This window comes from Orcinus orca, chromosome 3, assembly GCF_937001465.1.
Source record: "Orcinus orca chromosome 3, mOrcOrc1.1, whole genome shotgun sequence".
Taxonomy (NCBI): domain Eukaryota; kingdom Metazoa; phylum Chordata; class Mammalia; order Artiodactyla; family Delphinidae; genus Orcinus; species Orcinus orca.
In genome coordinates, this window is record NC_064561.1 from 31,095,459 (window position 1) to 31,114,228 (window position 18,770).

Below are 18,770 nucleotides of genomic sequence, written 5' to 3' on the forward strand. Positions count from 1 at the left end.
CTTGGGAGCGTGAGGCTGCCATTTCAAACACTCAGCATAAAGAATCTAATGGAAAGAACACAATGACATTGACTTGGGAGCTGGGAAAAGCTGTTGGTAAAAGCTGTGCTTTCTATGGCCTGTGTAGGTGAGAGAGAAAATGAACACAGCAGACAGGATGGAACACAAACCAATCTACCTCAAGAAGCACTTTTCAGAAAGATCTTTTAAAGCATTCACGTGCTTAGGCCATCTTTTTCTCTAAGCAGTAAGCCTTGCATGGGCTGCCTTCAACGAGAGAGTTGGAATAAACTCTTGCGGCTTGGAGCGCCAATATTTAATAGCGTGTGCGTTAGGGCCATAGAACTGGTTTCTGGAATTGCTCTGCAGGGAGAAGGCAGGCCAGAGAGAAAGTGTGAACGTGGACTTTACAAACTAGAAAATCAGTGATAATGGAAAAGGAATCAAGGGAGGAAGGGGAAAAAAAAAAAAAAAAACTCTGACAGTTCAATTGGATTTTGGTAAAGTATTTCCTGCATGGCAGTCATTCTTTACACCAAAAGACAGCGGCTTTTGGGGGGCAAGATACAGGGGCCTTATAGCAATTCTTGTGGTAACAACTGTAGGAGGAATTCTGATTGCTTTGCAACCTCTATGTAAACTCAATGAAGCACCTTGAGTTGGATGTTTTTAAAACTGGGTCAGAGAAAGGGAAACGGCACCCTGAATGCTGATGCAACTTTACAATAGATTGAAAACGCTGTGGCAGTCAATCTGTCAAAGCCTTTGCCTAAGCACAGAAGTGAACCAGCACAGCAAAAGTCTTTCTGATAAACAGAGATCAATATTAAGAAAGTATCTAAAATCGGCTTTTCATCCCTAACCTTACCATTGCCCGTTGACAACCCGAACCCTGCAGATTGGGGCACCAACTTAAATCCCAGAGGGCCTCACATAGGCAAAAGAAACACATGAAGATAAGAAGGGGAGGGAAGCAGCTCTGAGAAAATGATTGGCCATTGCAAACATTATGCATTCTTGTTGATCTTTAGTGGAATTTCTTCTACCTGATAAAGCAGCTCGAATGTGTTATGCAGATGAAAAACAGATCATAGACCTGCTTAGGTTCTCCCACACCCAGAAGGAGAAATATGGGTGTTTGGGGATGTGGCAGGAGGAGGTTTTTTTCCTCCTAAAAAGCTGCTCAGATTCTTAGTTCATCTGTAGGCTACCTTAGATCTGTGTATGCACGCACGCACACTGTGTGCGTCTGTGTGTGTGAGAGAGAGATGGAAAATGAGTCACTTTGATTCCCTTCCAAAAAGCCATCTGAGAATCAAGAACTACGTGTTCCTCAGGCTAGCCCCAAGTCAGGCGGTGCTTCCGCATCTGCTTAATTCTTTCCAGCCACACAGCTGATTCCTGCAGCCCTCAGCTCATTGGTGCAAGCATACTGATGATTCAAAGTTGATGAAACTTTTCTAATCAGTGATGTTGTTAGATGTGGCCCTTCTGGCACTCTCTCTCTATCTCTGGCCCAGCGGATATATGATCATCATTGGATGCCTCTGTGGTGGGAGGGGGAATGTCAAGGGCCCGAGCTCAGAACAGCTGTTGGGAAACTCAGGAAGCTAAGTGGAGATGCCAGTTTCCGCAGAGGGCCCTGGGATAGATTCCGATGCCTCACGTCAGGGCCACTGGGCCTTAATCAGAGGTTGGCAGGGCATTTTGTGGGGTCGTGTACTACTTGGGGATTTTAACCTTGTGCCTTCAATTTGTTAATAATCGAAAGCTGAAACGTGTATCAGTTATGAAGACAAATTTCTCTTTTGCCTTGATACTAACATTTTCATAGAATCTGATTTTTGAGTGATTTTTCCTAATAGCAGTTCACAGTCTTCAAGGTGGAGAAAAACACAGCATTGGGCCTTTTTCTAGAGTTAAGGAATCTCTTGGAGTGGCCTCTTTGGGACGCTTGGTTAGTCATTCATTCTGCAAAACACTGGCAGAGAACCTACCATGTACCAGGCACCATTCTGGGCACATGGGATATATTTTTGAACAAAATAGACCAAGTTTCCTGCCCTGGTGGTGCTTATATACCTGTGGGTAGAGGCAAAGAAACCATAACATAATAAATAACTACACAGCATGTCAGAAACTCAGAAGTACCATGAACACACACAAAAAAAGAAAGAAAAAAAATACAACGAGGTAAAGGGGACTGAGAGTGAGAGGGCTGGGTAGGAGACAGAGTGATTTACTTTTACATAGCATATCCAGGACAGGACTCACTGACAAAGTTCCTTAAAAAAAAAGACTGAAAAGAGATACAGCAGCAAGTTGAGAAAGGAGGATGCATTCACTCACTATCTTAGTCACAGACAGTCCTGGTGCCACAGAGGCACTCAGTGGGTGCCTTGCTGGGCGGGAGTGTGGACACACTGGGTGGACAGAGCAACAAGGGGCCAGCTACGGGGGGAAGCACACGCACTCGGGACCGACGTTTATGTACAAGTCACTCCATCAAGGGCGCTTAGGGAAGCCTCAATGCAATCTGACTGTCGGCTCCAGGGTTAATGACCTTCTGGACCAGAAATCAAAATCCTAGTCAAAGGAGAAAAGGGAAAAAGGGGACAAGTGGGAGGAGCCCCGGCTGCCTGAGTAGGATGTTTGGACCCACTCGCAGAGACACTACAGCGTGGACTTCCTCCTAGGTTCCTGCAGTCTCCAAAAGGGTATTCAACTCTCTGCTTGTCTGACATAAAGTAATAACAGAGGGTTGTCACTGGGCAATAGAAGATGGGATGACTTTATTTCCTTTTCTTCCAGAGGCATGTCCCAGGCTCCTATTTAATGATAGGAGACACTGTGTGTAAGTAAGGGAAGCCAGGACTTACCACACCTCTGGGGAGACCAGGAGAAAATGCACCACACGGAGTTTTAATCGGGGAGGAGCCCGCCTCACATTCTACTTGATTAGGTAGCTTAGGATGGGCCAGTCCCTCTCTCCAAATACCCACAACTCTTCTCTCTGGACGGCCACACTCAAATATAACCCATTTCACATTTCTGAATATTCAACAATTCCAAAGGAAGCACAAGTCTCCGAAAAACAAAATCTACTGTTTTGGAAAAAGAACGCAATGTTTTATTTCACACCCTGAAACTAAAGAAATCCTGTCTCCAGGTGGGGACTCGTCGGCATCTTTGGAAACTAGCCCTTGTATCTTGATTGTTGCAGGAACCTCCAGGCTCATGACTGTCTCTCTCAAGCAACAGATTCCATGATCTCCCCTCGGGTCCGCCAGCTGGGAAGTGACACCCACCCTGCCGGAAGGGAGCTGATTCCCATCCCCGCCAGGCAGAGCACAGCTCCCGGGCAAATCTAGGCTTGTCCGTCAGGGCGCTGTCTGCATTCCTGTTCCGTCTGTCCTCGCAGCCCCATGACTCACATCCCCGCTTATCAGCACCTCCCCGTCACTTCCCCATCACTCTTCGGCGTTCCTGGGAACTAACGACTTCATACTCATGAAATTTTATGACACTGTGCAAGGCTCGGGAAAATCTGCACATTTTCCACTTACAGAATTAGAGTCCTAATAAATGTGTCCATGTGCAGAAACTGAGTCCTGACAAAGAGCAAATGCTAGTAAAACCTAACATTTACAGAACACTTACCATGTGCTGGGCACTTATGAACACTCCATATTGAACACTTATGTGTACTAAGTCCTCTGAATGCACTGGTATCATTTAATCTTCATCATAGCCTTTTAGTTATGAACGAGAATACTGAGACATGGAGAGGTCAAGCAACTTGCTAGTTAAGAAACACCTAGTAAGTGGCAGAACCGAGATTTGAACCCAAGACTTTGAACACATGCGTTTAACCACTGAATGCTAATACTTTTCATAGTGACTAGCAATATGTATTTATAAGAGATTACGTATTTATGCAAAGTATTAAGCTATCCATAATAAACAAACTATGGTGTAAGGACTAACAGGGTAGAGGGGTCAGAAGAGGGAGAACCAGCTGGGCTGTAGTTTTAGCTCCAGCTGTTACTATGTCAGTCAAGGTCACAGCCTGAAAGCAGATGACACACAAACTGGGTAAAGTGAGGAAAGTTTATTCAGTGGACTATTTTAAAAGTTGTGGTCAGGGATCAGGGAAAACAGAAGGGTCGGTGCAGTGCTCTTGGGCAAGCCAAAGAGGGAAGTTGCCGGCATTGGCAAGGGTCAAGGGGAGGGAGTGACGAGGGGAACCAGAAAGAGAAAACTATATGGAGAGGGCCCCCTGAGAGGGTTGGCATCTCGGGGACAGCTCGTGGCCCTATGACAAAGAGGAAGCTGGTGATAAGTACCCTGCCCCCCTTCCCTCCACCCTCTGATCTCTTCCCACTGAGTAAACAGTTGGCAGCCAGGGGACAAGGGCGACCACAGTGCAGCCTATGTGGTCAGCTTTCAGGACAGAGAGCGAGGTCTTGAAAGATGGAGGGGCACGTGAAGGACACATGCAAGATATGGAACACAGTCATTATCATGATAAACTGGGACAAATCTCAACCTCCCTGGGACTTGATTTCTTCATCATTATAATGAGACAGTTGGACCACATGCAATTTATGCTGCCTTCCAGCTCTGACATTTTAAGATTTGATGAATCCACCCTCCACCTATGTCTCAAGAGATTTTTCAGAATAACTTCAAAAAGAAAGTTGAAAAGACAGCCCTCACCAGGCCAACTCTGGCGATATTCTGTGTCACTTCTGCACGTGCGCGCGGATGAAAGCACGAAGGCAGACGGTGGCTGAGGTGGGAGGGCATCTGTCTGTTCTAGAAAGTAACCGGGGCACTGTTCAATGATCTAAGAAGGCAGCTTGAGAATATGAAATTGTCCCGACAAAGGAAATAATGTCACGCAAAATCCCTCGCCCTCTTTCTGCCGAAGAAAGTACTGCCAAGCATACTTGGTAAACCTGAAAAGAGATGCCTCCCTTTTCATGGGAGCCTGTGTCATGACAGTTCAAGTCCCATCCCTGTGTTCTGACAAAGAGCCAGTGGACACCTGCTGTTGGGCCTGAATGCGGATGTTGGGAAGCAGGGCCTTGGTTGGGGGAAGGGAGGGGTGGGAGGAGGGAATTGTATCCGCCTGAATCCAGTGAGGTTCATCCAGGTAGCCATTAGAAAGTGTTCCTAGGGACCTCCCTGGCGATCCAGCGGTTAGGACACTGCGCTTCCACAGCAGGGGGCACAGGTTTGATCCCTGGTTGGTGAACTAATCCCACATGCTGTGCAGTGCAGCCAAAAAAAAAAAAGAAAGTGTCCCTAGATACTTCATGCGTGGGTCTTAGCTCTCAAGGTCTCTGGCTGGCCAGTTTTCAACAGAGTGCTAAGCTCCACGAGGGCGTCTGCCCTCCCTGGCTGCTGGAGGCACACTTGCTTGTTCTCAAACGTGGAGGGACCTGATGTGTGATGATGTGAAGGATGTTGGTGTTTCCCCCAGCTCTCCCTGATCCCTTCTACTCAACTGTCAATGAGATCACACTATTATAGAATCGGCCTTCTGTCTTCTCTAGAGTCATGATAGTGAATATTAACCCTCCATCAGATTCAGTAATGATTTGCTTTTTAAATGACAGGAAATTCACAGCATCTCAGGGCCCCTAAACCCAGGGAGCAGAGTACGTGCACATGCGGCACATGTGTACGCATGTGTGCAGCAGGAAAGGAAGGCATCGCACACTCAAATTGAACTTGTTCTACTCCACACTGTCCTTACTGTGGCCTGCAGGGCAAGCAGTGGGCCACACAAGGAAAATGGCAAATATATGTTAGGCAAGTATGGAAGTGGGAACCTGTATTTGTGTGGTTGTGTCTCTACCACCTACAGGTCATTTGCATAAGAAAACAAAGGCCTGAGACGAGGAGTGAAGTACCAACACATCCACTCTCAGTTGTATGACCTTGGACGAGTCCTTTGCCATTAGTTTCCTCCTTCACAAAATGGAGCTAATAAAAATCGTAATACCTACCACACAGGGTTGATGTAATGATCAAGTGAGATCAATTCGATAAAATGAGTAAAAGAACTCTGTAAACCATAAATCGCCCTGAAATGCAAGGGATTATTATTACTCTATTTAAATTGCCGTGACAGCAGTGTGCCCTTCGAAGGCAAACAGTACACCTGAAGATGTGTCAACAGACCCAGCACCTGCAGCAGAATACACCAGGAGTTTCTTAAAAATCTGTTCAGCACCCTAAATATCAGATACAGATCGCAAGAATCATCCATGTTTTGAAGAAAAGTTCAGTTAATAGAATGAATCATTTCCGCTCTCTTTTGCCTGTTTTTAAAAATGCTTCAACCTCACACCAGTCAGAATGGCCATCACCAAAAAATCTACAAACAATAAATGCTGGCAAGGGTGTGGAGAAAAGGGAACCCTGTTGCACTGTTGGTGGGAATGTAAATTGATACAGACACTATGCAGAACAGTATGGAGGTTCCTTAAAAAACCAAAAGTAGAACTACCATATGACCCAGCAATCCCACTACTGGGCATATACCCTGAGAAAACCATAATTCAAAAAGAGTCATGTACCACAATGTTCATTGCAGCTCTATTTACAATAGCCAGGACATGGAAGCAACCTAAATGTCCATCGACAGATGAATGGATAAAGAAGATGTGGCACATATATACAATGGAATATTACTCGGCCATAAAAAGAAACAAAATTGAGTCATTTGTAGTGAGGTGGATGGACCTAGAGTTTGTCATACAGAGTGAAGTAAGTCAGAAAGAGAAAAACAAATACCATACGCTAACACATATATATGGAATCTAAAAATAAAAAATGGTTCTGAAGAACCTAGGGGCAGCACGGGAATAAAGATGCAGACATAGACAATGGACCTGAGGATACGGGGACGGCTGGGACGAAGTGACAGACTGGCATGGACTTATATACACTACCAAATGTAAAACAGATAGCTAGTGGGAAGCAGCCGCATAGCACAGGGAGATCAGCTTGGTGCTTTGTGTCCACCTAGAGGGGTGGGGTAGGGAGGGGGGAAGGGAGACGCAAGAGGACGGGATATGGGGATGTATGTATACGTATAGCTGATTCACTTTGTTATACAGCAGCAACTCACACAACAGTGTAAAGCAATTGTACTCCAATAAAGATGTTTAAAAAAGTAAAATGCCTCAACACAGAACTACAGCCAAGGGTAAAGCCAATCAGTGCACAGAGAGCTACCACAAATAGGTCTCTGGAGGGTGAAAAAACGTGACAGATGTAGACAGAGTCACTTGAAAGAATATTTCGGCAATAGACATAAGATGCTTGACCTAACAGATGTTTACAGTTAATCAATCCCATTTTATATCTATGTTCACAGAATAGTTTTCTGATGCCATACCTGGCAGCCATCATGAAGGTAGTAGAAAAAATTGAAGATCCACAGCTTGATAGGAATTGGAAATTCTATTCGGTGACAAGAATCCACAGCTACTCTTAGAGAGCTGCAGGCAAAAGCAGTTTCACTGCCAAGCCCCCCATCCTTCCCTCAATACCCACGGAAGGCTTAAAGGAAATGCGCCAACTCCTCTGTCAATTAGGAAAGGTCCTTGCGAAGCCCCATCTGCATGCACCTCCCTCACCCTTACCCAGAGACTCCATCACAACCTTCCCATGGAGAGGACTCACAGGCAGAGGTGAGGCACTGACGCGTCTCCATGAGAGGCAGTCTGGCTTGCATTCAATTGTGCCAGCCACGCTGACGATCAGGAGAGGCTGGGTCACCGTTGGCATAAGCTGGGATGGGCTGCTCTTCCTTATGTGGTCCCCTCTACAGAAAATCACCAGCAGTCCCAGCCTGACACAGCTGAGGCCTTCTCCAGCTGCGAAGGAAAAACATCAGAGGCAATATCTGCTCTCCCCCTCCTCCCTTTTTTTCTCCCTTCCCTGTAGACAGACACAGCATGAGGTTCCTGAGGAATTAGCGTGGGAGGACGCCTCCCCCGCTGGCAGCCAAATGCCAACCGCAAGTCCTGCCCATGTCTGACATTTCTGCATTTCTCTGGGTTAACATTGTTTGACACAGACTTTAAAAAATATCTCTTAAAAAGGTTTGTGCATGTGTGTGTGTATGTGTACAATTTCTGTTGTTTCGAGGCATCATCATTGGGTGTATTTATTATTACTTCACACAACTATTCTCTTAGTTGCTGACATATCTCTGCTTTGGCATTTCTACTTAGGTAGAAGTAATTGGTTTCAGAAGGCTGGAAACCCTTATTTGAAACCATGTGCACACTCTTGTTGATGGATGCCATAAAATGTTCCAACATCATCTTCCTTCAAGTAAAACAAGTGTTCAAATGCAGAAAGACAGAATGTGATTGACAGCATGGCATACTTACATTTTAACTACCTGTTGTCAAATTATTTTAAAGCACCTGTATATGAAGTGGGGTCAGTTCTCCTTCTTGGTCAGTTACCTTTAGATAAATCTTACCAAGTCTGAAAGGAATTCTCTCTCTCTTTCCGAACTAGAAAGTACTTGCCATTTCTTATGGCTCCTAACTGTCAAAGGGCTGATGAAAGTAAGGTATCTCTCAAACATTCATATAAGGCGCAGTCTCTGGGGGAGAAGAGGACAAACAGCTATCCATCATGTCTGGAAGAAAGGTCTAGCTGTAGCCTGTACACCCAGATAGCAGGGCTTTTTTTCTTTCAATGTTTCTGGATATGTTTTCAATTTTTTTTTTTTTTTTTTTTTTTTTTTGTGGTACACGGGCCTCTCACTGCTGTGGCCTCTCCCGTTGTGGAGCACAGGCTCAGGACGCGCAGGCTCAGCGGCCATGGCTCACGGGCCCAGCCGCTCCACGGCATGTGGGATCTTCCCGGACCGGGGCACGAACCCATGTCCCCTGCATCGGCAGGCGGACTCTCAACCACTGCGCCACCAGGGAAGCCCTCGATTTTTTTTTCTTAAAGGAATGTCATGGTATAGCTGAAGTGGATGACATTGATGTGGCAAGACAAAGACAATTCTACCAAGAGACAACGAAGCCCAACTCCAGGTGGTGTGGGGAAGGCAACTGAATGGCTATGCATACCTACAGCAGAATGAGCGACTGGGCATGGAGCCTCAACCCCAAGGGCTCTGGGTGCACGCGCAGGAACGCACCTCTGAATGTGTTATGTACCACCCCAGAATGCACTGCTACCGGTGAACTCTTCAAACACCTCCTTGGAAACTCAGGGCAGAAATCCCATCCACAGATTGTCTAAGTGATGCCCATCTATAAGCAATATAGCAACTCAGTTAAGCCTGAGGACTCTACAATCAGACTGCACGGTTTCAAATACCAGCTTTGTCACCTACTAGTTAGGTGACAAATTAGGCAAGTGGCTTAGCCATACTGTGCCTCAGTTTCTCCATCCATACTATTGGAATGATAAAAGAAGCTACCTCAAAGCGATGTTATGACTGAGTTAATACATGCAAAAACACTTAAATCACTGCCTCTTCTGATCACTATTGTTAACATCCAGTCTCCTGCGTATTACTCCCCTACACAAGGGAAACTAGGTCACCTTCCATTCTTGGTTAGCTAGTGTTGTCAGAAATTTCTTCTCCACACTGAGTGCAAATTAAGGTGGCTAAAATTTCAATCGATTTACCCCAGGCCTAATAGGAAAGGCAGAGCCAGGATAAGTCTCATTTCTCTTCCCTTGACAGTTCTACACAATATTTGAGACAGTTGTAATGTATCCCCAAGTCTTCAAGACCAAGCCTTTCCAATTTTTAACGACTTTTCCTTATATAGCAAATTTCCCAGATTTTTCTTCATCTTTATCATGTTTCTTTGATTCAGATTTGTCAGCGTCTTTAAATTGCATCGTATCAAATAGAACACAATTTTCTGGGTGTGGTCTAAGAATGCAAACTATGGGAGACTACTATTTTTCTTAGCCCAGATACAATGTTTCTTCAATCTTCAAAACCACCAGGCACAGTCAAAATTCATATTCCAAGAGCCACCTCTTGCCCCAAATGCATTTTTCAGATACTTAGAGGACTAAAGGAATTCTCCTTCTCTTTCTTCTGACATCAGTATGAAGGATACATAGAGTCAAGCACTCTCTTGTGCACAGACCCATATAACTAAACATTTGCAATTATCTTGAGCCTAAAGAACCTTCTGGAAAATTAGTTCATAGCTCTCCTGGATGGAAATATATATCTGGAACTAAGATTGCAAAACACCTGGGTGATCAATCAGCATAACCATCTTATTTTTCGAAAGAAACTCAGACAGCTTAAATGACTTACCCAAACTCACATATGGACGGAGCTGAGAGTTAAGCCAATATGAAATCATGAACAAGAACTTTCCCAATGCCTCTCTACATGACCAACTGAAAGTTTTCCTTCTCATAAGCTCAGTATAATCCAGCCTATTTCTTTTCAAAGGAGATTCACCAGTGGAACTGGGCAGCTTTTCCATCACAGCCAATCAGCGCACCTGACTGGCCATCCTCATTGAAAGAGAGCTGGATGTAGGTGTGGGAAGTGATGAATGACAAGTAGAGTGGAGTCTCAGAAGGGTATTTCAAAAAGGGGCCCCAAGAGCTATAGGAGAACGTTATATAGGTCTTTCTACCTGCAATCTCTTCCAAATTTCTGAGGATAAAATCATCATATACCTTTCATTTACATTTGCTTGTGCGTCCATATTGTTGACTCAGCAGTACTATGTCCTCTACAAAGAGATTTGTCTCTAAATTTTTCCTGACTGTACTGACAGACAGATGACCTGGACAACGAATGGGAAATTCACTTACTTCTTTCTAAAAGGAAATTAACCAAAACATTCTTTCTACTGTCTGACAAAGATAATGTGAAACTGAATATAAAATATGTGTTTGTGTTGTAGCTTTAAAAGCAGCCGAAACAGTGGGAATGCTACTTTTAAAGCAGTTTCTTATCCTGGAAGCAGTCGTAACTAAAATCAAAACAACAACAACAAAAGCAAAAAACAAAACAAACAAACCTCAGGTCACAGGATTGGTTGTTCAACACGTAAGAAGATATTTCCCTGACTCTCTCTGCTAAAATGGCTTTTCCCTTTTCTCAGTTTACTTTGCATAATTCCTGTGGCACATTACATATTTCATGGTAATAGTCTGTGTACGTATTTCCAATCCGTTACTAGATTGTAAACTTCCGAGGCAAAAGGACAAATTATCATGCTGTTCTCTGCCATCACTGCATCTTACACAGTATGACAACCTCGTGTTGGTTCTCTCAATATCACTCTTGCTCCTCTCTCTAATTCTTTATCCACATGGCAGGCAAAATGATCTTTTAAAGACAAATCTGATTATGACAGCCCCTTCTTCAAAATCCTTCGCTGGCTTCCCAGTTTTCCGAGGATGGAGTCCATATCCCTTTAAGATGGACCGGGAACCTGTGTTGGATCTGGACCTTGCCCACGGAGCACAGGCTCCGGACGCGCAGGCTCAGCGGCCATGGCTCACGGGCCCAGCCGCTCCGCGGCATGTGGGATCTTCCCGGACCGGGGCACGGACCCGTGTCCCCTGCATCGGCAGGCAGACTCTCAACCACTGCACCACCAGGGAAGCCCTTGCCCACTTCTTACCATCTGTTTCACTCCTCTCTCCTGCTCCCTCTCTCTGCCCCAGGAACCTTAACCTTTCATTCTTGGAACTCACTATTTTCGTCCCAGTCCACACATATTCCTCCTCTCCCTCCCTCCCCTAACCCCTTCTTCTGGTTACCTACTATTAATCAGTTCAGTTCTTTAGGGAAGCCTTTCCTGACATCATATTCAAGTCAGGCCCCCCGATGTTACATACTGTTGTCCTATCCTATAAATTTTCTCTAAGACTTACCTAAAGCATAATTTCTGAAATACTGGTGGAATATGATATAGTCACATCAGAAAATGTTAAGTCCTAAGTTCTCAGAGACCTTCTAGAGAGCCATGCCACAGAAGGAGGAATTCTATCTCCCTGCTGGAAATAAAATATCTGTCCAGACATATTTCTGGAGGGGGTGGCAGTTAGAATCTACCATAATGCCGAATCAGCCACCCACATCATTTTTATGTAAAAGAAAGCCCCAGGCTGGTTAATGAGTTAAGTATTCAAAAGACTCCCAGAGGTCTAGGGAAAGGATCAAAATGTAGGTACATTACTTTAACATAGTGTGGTTTCAAAGTCCCAGTTGTCCATTCTTGATTAACTGCCTCTTTGGTATATCAATCATCCCAGCAGAAAATGTTAGGTCACCACAAACATAGCACACCTGGACTCATCCCCTTTACAATCAGACTCCCACTTCAGAGAATGCTGGTGTCAAAAGAAGAGGACCATTGCTGGATGACAAGGGCAAAGCTATCATCAAGAACTACTCAGGACATTAGAAGTCAAGGAGAAAGATGCTGCTCTGATAATCGGACCCCTTAACCCGCGGGTGTCACTGGAGCCCTTGAAGCTCTAAGCACATTTACAGGAACACCAACTGGAACATGTAAGAGCATAGGGCTAAGCCATCCTGCTGGAGCAGCGGAAGAGAGATGGAGAATTTACATTCATTGAGCACCTATTCCGTGCCAGTTCTCTGTTAGGGGCTTTACAGCCAGTTTATCATTTAAATCAACTTGTCACTAGGCGCAGTCTCTCCTTCCTTAGAGTTCTCCAGGGACGCTGATAACTTTCCCCCTGAATAATGAACCAATCCTGCCAGGAACCCCCTTATGCCTTTTCACTTTAAAAAATCATCTCCATTACTTTTGGCAGCATCTACTACACCTGATCAAAGCAAAAGAGAGATTATTAAGATGATGATGATTTTATCAGAATGGGCAATGTAGCTAGGGATCGAGCCACTTCCAGATCCCAATTCTGCCCCCAAATTGCCTCCTTCAAAAAAGGAGGTGTTGATCTTCTTATAAATCTAATATACATGGTCTAAGAGATTTGGGGTAAAAAGCAAAGATACCCACTCAAAAAAACAGATATCAAATGCTAATGCACGTCACTGGCAGATCTCACTGTGCTGCTCCCCCCTCCCATGCTGACCTGGAAGATGTGGGTCATAGGACTCAGCATTGAATTCGTAGACCTACTCGGCCTTTATAAATCTCACTTTCTTTCCCTTGAACTTTTATTTCCTTCTGTTCATCTAATTATGGATATCTGAACATTCTTTTTGCCCTAACCTACTCAAGTGTAAGTCTTTTAAAGACAGGAATCATATCTTATTTATGTCAGTTCTTAATATAAATACCTTGTATACTTCTTGTCCTAAATAACACATTTTTTTCACTTTTGCCTCAGTTGCTCTGCTGTTACAGTCAAAGTAATACTCATTTTCAATAGACATGTAACGAAATCCATGTCATTAGGTTTGATTCCTTTAAAAAATGGAGATATACATACAAAAATGTGAATTGTTCTTATCTTAATGAAAAACAAGCAGTTTCTTACAGATTGAAATGTCTTTATACACAACACCTTAAAGAGGGGTCAATGACACATAATGGAATTATAAAAACTTCTTAATACATACCATAACATAATTTAATCTATTAAATTGGGGTGGGGAGAATTCTATGTACTCTTCTTACCAGAAAGAACTATAGAAAAAGAAAATACTGACCAATGGGAAAAAATTCTGTTAATGACCACAGGCAATTGGAAGACATACAGACAACTAATACCACAGTAGGAAGAAGTATAGGGTAGCACATTTTCAAAAAGGAATTCTCTGGGATGTGGAGGTTATAAAAGGTAAAACTATGTTTTTATCCTAGAAATGTTTAAGGAAAAATGATCACATTACTAAAGGTTTCTGGCAACTGGAAAGTAACAAGGATTAGCCAGAGAAGCTTTATATGAAACTGTGAAAAAGACTGAGAATGTACAGAGAAGAGGATCTGAAATAAAATGCAGTGTGTCACTTAAGATGATAAAAAACAAAGAACAGGAACCTACACTTATCATTAAAAGAAACTTCACAACTAGGACCACCTGTTGTTTTTTCTAATTCATGAAATAGTTGAAAATAAAAGTCATAGGATACTGTTGACGCTGAAGACCAAATCCACAGCAAGTAACCAAGAATCAAATTCAGTTTTTAATCCCTTCAAATGAATGAGATGGTATTTCCCCCCCCCGCCCAAAGGGAAGACAGCCTCCTCATCAAATGACTCAGAAAAGGCCCAACTGATGTTACTGAAATTTGGCAAAAGTATTCACGTTTCAGCTGAGTTATAAGGTTGAGGTTTTACAGCCCAGAGGCATATCTTTAAGAGAGTTATAGGGGAACATAAATAGATTTTTAGAATAGAAATGGCTCTTTCAGCATAGGTTAATGGAAGATATTCTATCGCTAACATGGGCAGGGAAAATGGAGAACTGATATAACAGGTTACCGAGGCTTGATAGCGAAATTGCCAATCTTTACGGAAGTTTTGCAGAATATTTAAAAAAGACACAGAAGGAAGGGCTTTACGTCTTTAAGTGTGACTATTTCTCTCCATTTATCCTGTTAGGCCCATATTCTAAGCCACCGGGATATGTCACTTGCTCCCTGCTAATTCTTCCTCCATACATTGCCTTGAGAGGTGGTGTTTTGATTTTTTGTTTTGCTTGGTTGTTTTTGTTTTGTTTTAATGCAAAACTGAGCATAAGCCCACTGCCTTCTGCCCCTGAAAGACAGGTCCTCTTGTCATACTCTATTTCTTCATGGCTCTTGTCATACTTTATTTCTTCATGGCTCTTCCTATGATTTCCTATTTATTTACTATCCATTGTTTTTGTCAGCTCAGGCTGCTATAACAAATACGAGACTGGGTAGCTTAAACCACAGACTTTTACTTCTTACAATTCTGGAGACTGGAAGTATGAGACAGGGTGCCAGCAGGGTTGGGCACCTGCTTTGTGAAGGATTGCCTTCCAATTGTGGCCTCAGCTGGTGAAGAAAGAGCGCTGAGTTCTAGTCTCTTCATCCCCTTCTAAGGGCACTAACCCCATCATGGGGGCCCCACCCTCAGGACCTCATCTAAACCAAACTACCTCCCAAAGGTCTCACCTCCAACTGCCATCACATTGGGGATTAGGTATTCAACACATGGACATTTTTGGGGGGAGGGGGAGGGCACAAATGTTCAATCTATAACCTTCATCTTCCCTTGTAACATTATGAGCTCTAGGAGGTCAGGGAACTCTGTTTTGCTCCCCGCTAAAGCCTACATGACTTGCACTGTACCTGGAACACTGCAGGTGTTCCATAAAGATTTATGGGATGTATGGAAGAAACAAATATTTATAATCCGCTCCCCCCTCCACTTTGTGTGTGTGTGCACAGGCATGCATGTGCACACATGTATATATGAATATAATCTCTAGGGGAAACTGTAGATTATCCAATTACTACCTGGGAAACTGCCTTAAATGATGTTAACATCTCTACGTTTCCACACAATATGTTTTGAGCAGCTCATTAATTGTGTAGAGTCCAGCCCTCTTTATATTACGTATTAGTAATTAACCTCCACAGTGTTCACATAACTCAAGAAGGAAATAGGTAGGTGGCATATGAGTTACAAGTGGCCTGGGTATTAGCACAGGTTTTTAACTAATCAAAGCTCTCAGTACATGTGTAATTGGTTCTACATCATTTAGATGTGTGGGTATGAGTCTGGTCTTCCATTATACTGCCCTCAAGGGCAGTCTGTCATTCATCTTTTGAATTCACACACTGCCCACCCTGATGCTAAGCATCAGATAGATAATTGATACATTTGCACTGATCTATGTATCAATGTTAACAATTGGGTTGAAAGTGACCTGCTATAATTTAGTGGAGAATGTTTTTAGGTGAAAGAATCCTAGGGCAGATTTGCAAACCTCAAACCCACTTAAAGTGGCTACACCAGGGACTTTTGACATGGCTGGAGGGTGGGCAATGGGGCTTGCAGTGGAAAGCTCAGTGAGAATGTCTGCTTTGCTGTTTGAGAGGCAGAGAGGCTGCCAGGCATGGTGGAAAGAGCATGGGTTTGAATTTTGGCCCCAGAAACATTTTTCCAAGTGAGTGCTCTCTCTTAAGCCTTGGTTTTCTGATTAACATTCCTGCTTTACCAGTTGTTGTGGAGTCTAAAAATGATGCACTGAAAATGATTAGCATAGCTTGGGGCACATGAGCACCTAATGAGTGGCAGTTAAGAGGTCCATGCAAAGAAACGCATGCAAATGCTCATAAGAGCATGATAGCGCCCAACTAGAAACGATCTGAATATCCTCAACTGGTGGATGGAGACAGATAAGGTGGTGTATCTGTGTCCATGGAATACTATTCAGTCACAGAAAGGAATGAACTATTGGTACATGCTACAACATGGACAAACCTCAAAAACATCATGCTACACATTATATAATTCCGCTGGTAAGAAATGTCCAGAAAAGGCACATTCACTGAGACAAAAAGTAGATTAGTGCTGAATTAGGGCTGACAGTGGGAGTGTAGATGACCAGTAAATGAGCTGTAGGGAATTTTTGGATGGTAGAAATGTTCTAAAAGTAGAACATGTTGATGGTTGTACAACTCCAGGAATTTAATTTAAAAAATCATACATTGTATACTTATAATGGGTAAAATTTTATGGTATATAAGTTATACAGCAAAAAGCTTTTCTTCTTTTCTTTTTTAAAGATCTATTAGAATGCTAAGGGGGAAATCAAGGGAGTAAGAAATCCCCTTGTACTTCCTATTGCGAGAAGGGTCTCAGGTGGAGCTCTACACAGAAGCGGCCGTAAAGGCAATGGCTTCGCTGGGCAAAGTGATGGCAGAGCGGGCATTCTTTGAGACTCTTGGGAAATACCTTCATTCCTTCACAGAGGAGGCAACGAGCCAGAATCAGAGGGGATGGCTTCTGGAGCCAGTATCCACGGAACTGTCGGCCTGGGGGATGCTGCCTCCCTCAGGGGGCAGCCAGAGGACTGTCGCTGGGACTCTTTGGAAAGGAGAAATTTTGGCACTTCCTGTTCCTGCCTTCCAGCCACCTCTTCCAATTTCCTCTCGTTGTAATTATTGACTAAGGGCAGGCAGCTAATTGAAGATCTACTTGTAGGACTTGCTGTTCCGGTGAGAATCTATACAGGGGCTGTTGTCTGTTACCTGTCCAGAAAGGTGTTCAAAGAGAGATGGGTGATGCTGACGCGGGTGTCTGGTGTCACACAGAGATAAAAAGGTGCGCGGAAGACCGTCAGTCAGCCACAAACATCCAAGTTCCAATAAAAGAGGAAAAATTGACATTAAAATCTATAGGCCCTAGGAGGATACTAAACTCATCACCTCATCACTTCTTTTTTTTTTTTTTTTTTAAAGAGAGAGAGAGAGAGAGAGAGAAAGCATGGTACCCGCAATACATCAATTAAAACCTGCCACTTCCCCAAAGTTGTCAGCTGCAGAGCAGCTGCCAGAAGTCCTTCTCCGAGGGTGTCTTGAAAATGAACACCTGGGGCAGCCAGAGCTATTAATAGGTGGAGGAAATGATATAAAATGTCACAATGCGCCTTTCCAAATAAAAATGTGTCCAGACTTCTCGGGGAGGGAAGTAAGAGAGGAAAATGGCCCAAAGTACTTAAGAAATTATTGCATTTTCCTTTTTGTGAACTCCTACTATATATTATAAGGGAGAGCTTGTCACTTCCAAGGTGTCTGGCCTCTCTCACTGCTGCTCTGGAGCGTTTCATAACACAGTCACAGCCGGCAGGGTTTTCTTGCTTCATTCTTCTCACAAAAGGGGCCAGAGAGGCATTGCTTCTGTTCCAACAAGGAGAGTGTGTGGGTACACGGTGCAGACTGTCACCACAGTACAGTGCTGAGGAAGGACGGGGGTCCCCTGTCACTTCTGTTTCTACTGCTTGATGCCGAGTCCAGACAGGGAAGAGAACCCTGGGACCCCCCCCCCCCCAAATCACAAAACTTTCACAAGTATACTCAAAATCCCTGAACATGCTTCTGGATTGATTTCAGAATAATCGCCATAAATTTCTTTTTAGTACAATGCTTTCCTAGTAAGATGGGGAAAGAGAGATTCTGTATCTGGAGAAAATAAGTTGCAGCTCCTGCTGATTTCCAGAATTTAACCTTGAATTTCAAAAGCTGGGTGAGCATATGGGCAAGACGAGTAACTGCTTTAGACACCAATTTCCCCAATTATAAAATAAGATACTCCAACATAATGATTATTCAAGCTCCCTTTGAGTTTTAAAACTCCTGCGTTGTATCGTTGAGGCAAGAATTTTGCCCCCGAAACAGACTCAAGAAAGCTCTCAATGAGGGTAAGGTCAATAGTCATCGCTTCAGTAGAGGCTGATTAAAAGATCTACTCTTTCTTTCTTCTTTTTTTTAATAGCCAAGTTTGTTCTACTTCCCTCCAACCAAACTATCAAGCTTCTAGTTGTTCTAATTCAACTTTATTACTCTTTTGTCTTGTCAATAAGAACATAATGGTGTCCTTAAAGAAAATGACAGCTTTTTTCTTTGAGGTTGATTTCAAACAGTTTTCTTTCTTCTTAATGAGGCTGATCCATGTTTGCAGTTGCATATTGTGTTCTTTTAATGGGGAGGTTTTCAAACACTGAGAAGAAAAAGAAAAGCCAGCTTTCTTTTCCTTATTTATTATTTTGCTAGCCTTTTTGTCACTTCAAATAGTTACCTTACACATCGTTTA

The 18,770-nt window shown here is 43.5% G+C and overlaps 1 protein-coding gene across 8 annotated transcripts in view; it reads right to left on the minus strand.

Moving 5' to 3' along the window:
• The window catches only part of TENM2 (teneurin transmembrane protein 2), a 713,065-nt gene that overhangs the window by 520,125 nt on the left and 174,170 nt on the right, over positions 1–18,770 (minus strand). For 5 of the 8 annotated variants that reach the window (XM_049707222.1, XM_049707221.1, XM_049707218.1 and 2 more), the window contains exon 1: positions 7,702–7,855. The exons of the other annotated variants lie outside the window; for them this stretch is intronic. In XM_049707222.1, coding sequence (XP_049563179.1) covers positions 7,702–7,753 — 52 coding nt within the window. In that variant the 5' untranslated portion in view covers positions 7,754–7,855. Of the gene's footprint in view, positions 1–7,701; positions 7,856–18,770 lie in introns of those variants that run through there. 8 annotated transcript variants of the gene reach the window in all.